Source organism: Callionymus lyra, chromosome 8 (genome assembly GCF_982586985.1).
Source record: "Callionymus lyra chromosome 8, fCalLyr1.hap1.1, whole genome shotgun sequence".
NCBI classification, from domain to species: domain Eukaryota; kingdom Metazoa; phylum Chordata; class Actinopteri; order Syngnathiformes; family Callionymidae; genus Callionymus; species Callionymus lyra.
The window spans coordinates 24,707,048-24,712,606 of record NC_141825.1 but is presented as its reverse complement, the minus strand read 5'-3'; the positions used below and the strand labels follow the sequence as shown (position 1 = coordinate 24,712,606).

The 5,559-nt window shown below is 46.3% G+C and overlaps 1 protein-coding gene across 1 annotated transcript in view; it reads left to right on the top strand.

The window, feature by feature from the left end:
- The window catches only part of dnaaf4 (dynein axonemal assembly factor 4), a 5,326-nt gene extending 91 nt beyond the window's left edge, over positions 1-5,235 (top strand). Inside the window, 10 exon segments of the mRNA XM_087797236.1 lie at positions 1-180; positions 217-391; positions 1,968-2,115; positions 2,186-2,319; positions 2,374-2,489; positions 2,491-2,665; positions 2,723-2,832; positions 3,403-3,556; positions 4,667-4,772; positions 4,912-5,235. The exon segment at positions 1-180 is cut by the window's left edge and continues 91 nt beyond it. Coding sequence (XP_087653362.1) covers positions 269-391; positions 1,968-2,115; positions 2,186-2,319; positions 2,374-2,489; positions 2,491-2,665; positions 2,723-2,832; positions 3,403-3,556; positions 4,667-4,772; positions 4,912-5,024 — 1,179 coding nt within the window. The 5' untranslated portion in view covers positions 1-180; positions 217-268 and the 3' untranslated portion in view covers positions 5,025-5,235.
- Positions 5,236-5,559: the final 324 nt, after the last annotated feature.

The window sequence follows — 5,559 nt, the reverse complement described above, 5'->3', positions numbered from 1 at the left end:
TATTTAAAGTTTCTGCCGGACGGTTGTTCACTTCAACTTAATCAGCATTTCCGACGGACGCAAACGCAACATATGGTCACCAAGACAACGGCAGCCAAACAAATGCTCGTGACGTCACTGAAAGACGTTTCTTGAAACTCGTTATGAAAAAAGTAAAGACGTGAAGGTGAAGATAAAAAGGTGAAGAAGAAGAAGAAGAAGAAGAAGAAAAGGAAGAAGAAGAAGAAGAAGAAGAAGAAGAAGAAGAGGAAGGTTCCGGACACTGAAGATGCCGCTGCTGGTCACAGACTTCACGTGGAGTCAGACGGACTCACACCTGCACGTCTGTGTCCCTCTGAAGGGATCCAAGAAAGACCGAGTGGACTTCCTGCTGACCGAGCTGTACCTGAAGGTAACATCTGAAGATAATGTTGTGTTCGAGTATCTGGGTGTGTGTGTATATGTTAGTATTTGTATATATATATATAGTTTGTATATTATACTATACGTTAGTGTGTTTTGTGTATATTTGATTGTATATGTGTCTTTCTGTATATATGTGTGTGTATATTATATATGTGAGCGTGTGCGGGTTTATGTGTGTGTGTTTGTGTGTGAGCTTTTGTGTGTATACGTGAGTTTGCAAGTCAGTGTATGCTGTATATGTGAGTGTGTTCAGGTTTATGTGTACAAATGTTTTTGTGTATCTGTGTGTCCTTATGTAAGTTTTCGTGTGTATATGTTGGTTTTTGTTTATATATGTGAGTGTTTGCGGGTATATGTGTGTGTTTCTATGTGAGTTTATGTGTGTATATGTGAGTGTGTGCGCATATATGTATATGTGTTTCTATGTACGTTTATGTGTGAATATGAGTGTGTGCGGGTATATGTGTGTGTTTATGTATGAGAATTTTTGTGTATATATGTGAGTGTGTGTGGGTATATGTGTGTGTATGTATGAGGATTTTTGTGTATATATGTGAGTGTGTGCTGGTATGTGTGTGTGTGTATATATATGAGAATTTCTGTGTATATATGTGAGTATGTTTGTGTATATGTTTTTGTGTATATACGAGAATGTTTGTGTCTATATGTGAGTATGTGCGGTATATGTTTTTGTGTATATATGAGAATGTTTGTGTATATACATGAGTATGTGCGGATATATGTTTTTGTGTATATATGTGAGTATTTGATGGTATATGTTTTTGTGTATATATGAGAATGTTTGTGTCTATATGTGAGTATGTGCGGTATATGTTTTTGTGTATATATGAGAATGTTTGTGTATATATGTGAGTATATGTTTTTGTGTATATATGAGAATGTTTGTGTATATATGTGAGTATGTGCAGATATATGTTTTTGTGTATATATGTGAGTATGTGCGGTATATGTTTTTGTGTATATATGAGAATGTTTGTGTATATATGTGAGTATGTGCGGTATATGTTTTTGTGTATATATGAGAATGTTTGTGTATATATGTGAGTATGTACAGATATATGTTTTTGTGTATATATGTGAGTATGTGCAGGTTTATGTTTTTGTGTATATATGATAATTGTTGTGTATATATGTGAGTATGTGCGGGTATATGTTTTTGTGTATATATGAGAATTTTTGTGTATAAATGTGAGTATGTGCTGATATATGTTTTTGTGTATATATGTGAGTATGTGCGGTATATGTTTTTGTGTAAATATGAGAATTTTTGTGACTATATGTGAGTGTGTGCGGGTATATGTTTGTGTGTATACAGTATATGAGAATCTTTGTTTATATACAGTATGTGTGTGCAGGTATGTGTGTGTGTATATATGAGAATTTTTGTGTATCTATGTGAGAGTGTGTATGTATGAGAATTGTTGTGTCTATATGTGTTTGCGGGTCTATGTGTGTGTGTATTTATGTAATGTGTTTGTTTATAAACACACATTTGTGTGCGAGAGTCACACACGTCAGAACGACCTTCACTTCCTCTTCAGGTTCATTTCCCGCCCTTCCTGCTGGAGGTCTTCCTGTCGCAGCCCGTCGATGAGTCTCTTAGCTCAGCTCGGATCTCCGGCGGAGTCGCCGTCATCACTCTGGCCAAAAAGAGCGCCACCCACTGGGACCAGCTGTCACAGGGGACACGTGAGACGGCAACAGCCCCCCCCGACTTTAGCGACGTCGACGCTCACCGGCGCCCCCTCCTGTGTTGCAGTGGACAAGCAGCAGAAGCAGCAGTGGAGGGAGTCGGCTCTGCTGGAGTACCAGGAGAAGACCGCGGACCAGTCCACGGCCAGGGCGGAGAAGAAGCAGGCGGACAAGAAGTTCTCCCTGAAGACCATGATGAAGGTGAGTGAGGAGCTCGCGCCGGCGGCGGAACCTTCAACCTTGAGTGTGTTCCAGATGGACAGCGACCGGAGGGACCACATCCAGCAGCTGAAGGACCAGGAGCGGACCAGGACCACGCTGGAACTGCAGGCCTGGCAGCAGAAGCAGAGGAGCAGAGGTCAGTCCCGACACGTCTCCTAGCTCAGCTCACTTCCTCACCCAAATCTCTGCAGAAAGGAAAGTCCACGTCCCTCAGCCGAAACCGGAGCCTCCGGCTCTCCGGGTCCCGGGTCAGATCAAGGTGTCCTTCACGCCCAGGGTCTTTCCGACGGCGCTCCGAGAGTCCCGGGTGGCCGAGGAGGAGGAGGTGGGTTCTGGTCCGAGTGTCTCTGGGTCCGGCTGACGTGTCTCTGTCTCGGGTCAGTGGCTCAGGAAGCAGGCGGAGGCCCGGCGGGTGGTCAGCGCCGACGCAGAAGAGCTGCTGGACCTGAGCGAGCAGGAGAAGAACCCGGACTGGCTGAAGGAGAAGGGAGAGTGCGTCTCTTGTCTCCTCCTCATCTCCTCCGTCCACTCATCTCCTCCGTCTCCTCATCCTCCTCTGTCTCCTCATCTCCTCCGTCTCCTCATCTCCTCCGTCTCCTCATCCTTCTCTGTCTCCTCATCCTTCTCTGTCTCCTCATCTCCTCCGTCTCCTCATCCTTCTCTGTCTCCTCATCTCCTCTGTCTCCTCATCCTTCTCTGTCTCCTCATCTCCTCTGTCTCCTCATCCTTCTCTGTCTCCTCATCCTCCTCTGTCTCCTCATCCTTCTCTGTCTCCTCATCTCCTCTGTCTCCTCATCCTTCTCTGTCTCCTCATCCTTCTCTGTCTCCTCATCTCCTCTGTCTCCTCATCTCCTCTGTCTCCTCATCCTCCTCTGTCTCCTCATCCTTCTCTGTCTCCTCATCTCCTCTGTCTCCTCATCCTTCTCTGTCTCCTCATCCTTCTCTGTCTCCTCATCTCCTCCGTCTCCTCATCCTCCTCTGTCTCCTCATCCTCCTCCGTCTCCTCATCCTCCTCCGTCTCCTCATCCTCCTCTGTCTCCTCATCCTTCTCTGTCTCCTCAGCAAGAGCTTCGCCGCTGGAAACTTCCTCGCCGCCCTCAACGCCTATGACGTCGCCCTTCGCCTCAATCCCCGACTTCCTGCTCTTCACTCCAACAGAGCCGCATGTCTCCTCAAACTACACAACTATCACAAAGCTGTGGAGAGCTGCTCCAGGGTGTGTATTTATGTGTGTCTCAGTATATATGTGTGTCTTCTTCTGTCTCCTCATGTATCTCTTAACGTATCTTCTTCACGTCTCCCCTCATGTTTCTCTTCTTCCGTCTCTTCCTGTGTCTCCTCATGTGTCTCTTCTTCTGTCTCTTCCTGTGTCTCCTCATGTGTCTCTTCTTCTGTCTCTTCCTGTGTCTCCTCATGTGTCTCTTCTTCTGTCTCTTCCTGTGTCTCCTCATGTGTCTCTTCCTGTGTCTCCTCATGTGTCTCCTCGTGTGTCTCTTCTTCTGTCTCTTTCTGTGTCTCCTCATGTGTCTCCTCATGTGTCTCTTCCTGTGTCTCCTCATGTGTCTCCTCGTGTGTCTCTTCTTCTGTCTCTTTCTGTGTCTCCTCATGTGTCTCCTCATGTGTCTCTTCTTCTGTCTCTTTCTGTGTCTCCTCATGTGTCTCTCCTTCTGTCTCTTACTGTGTCTCTTCACCTGTCTCCACTCGTATGTCTCTTATTCTGTCTCCTCATGTGTCTCTTCTTCTTTCTCTTCACATGTCTTCTCAAGTGTCTCTTCACATGTCTCTTCACGTGTCTCCTCATGTGTCTCCTCGTTTGTCTCCTCATGTGTCTCCTCATGTGTCTCTTCTTCTGTCTCCTCATGCATCTCCTCATGTGTCTCCTCATGTGTCTCTTCTTCTTTCTCTTCACATGTCTTCTCATGTGTATTCTCAAGTGTCTCCTCACATGTCTCTTCACATGTCTTCTCATGTGTATTCTCAAGTGTCTCCTCACATGTCTCTTCACGTGTCTCCTCATGTGTCTCTTCTTCTGTCTCCTCATGCATCTCCTCATGTGTCTCCTCATGTGTCTCTTCTTCTTTCTCTTCACATGTTTTGTCAAGTGTCTCTTCACATGTCTCTTCTTCTGTCTCCTCACATGTCTCTTCACGTGTCTCCTCATGCATCTCCTCATGTGTCTCCTCATGTGTCTCTTCTTCTTTCTCTTCACATGTCTTCTCATGTGTATTCTCAAGTGTCTCCTCACATGTCTCTTCACATGTCTTCTCATGTGTATTCTCAAGTGTCTCCTCATGTGTCTCTTCACGTGTCTCCTCATGTGTCTCAGGCTTTGGATCTCTTGACTCCAGCGGTCAGTGACAACGCGGCGGCTCGTGCTCGAGCTCACGTCCGGCGAGGATCGGCGTTCTGTCAGCTGGAGCTCTTCACTGAAGGTCTGACTCTCACCGTCGGGTCACATGACTACAGGGTGGACCTCGCATCAGCGGTGGTCATTATCGTGGGAAAAATGCCGGCAGTAGTGGAGGTCATAGGTCAAGTGAGGACCTTCCGTGACCTTGTTTGTCTCCTCAGGACTACTGGACTACCAGGCGGCTCTGAAGATCGACCCCAACAACCGAGCGCTGGAGTCTGACGCCCAGAAAATCCGAGACATCATCCAGGGAACCTCAGCCGAGTCTCAGTGAGGACTAGAGTCTGTCTCAGGATGTCCTGCTAGAGGTCATGAACCTCATGTTGATATGGGAGACTGGCATGGACAGAAGTGACCCTTTCAATACGTACAAATGTTTCATCTCTTCATCTTCATCATCCTCATTAAAGTAACAGATGTATGTGTGGACGCAGAGAAACATTATGACCACCTGCCTCAGTCAAGTTGTATTTCTTGGGTTTGAAATAAACAAATGAGAGGTCGTCACATGACTGTTGTCCAAAGCCTCATGGGTCACATGACCTTAGCATTTGGAGAACACTTGCACTTTCTTTGTTCTTGTCTTTTATGATCTATCGTCTGTGTTTCTGTGTCTGTGGAGAACACGGGTCAGAACAACAGCTGATCTGGCCAGCAGAGGGCGCTCATCACACCCACTCACAGGGACCTTGAGGCAGTCGTTTATCGAGTGTGGAGTTAATCCTCTGAGAGCTTCATCTCCTCACATCAGTGTTCAGTCCCGACACTCGAGTCTTTCTCTGCCTCTGGTGGAGCTGCTGCATCTGATG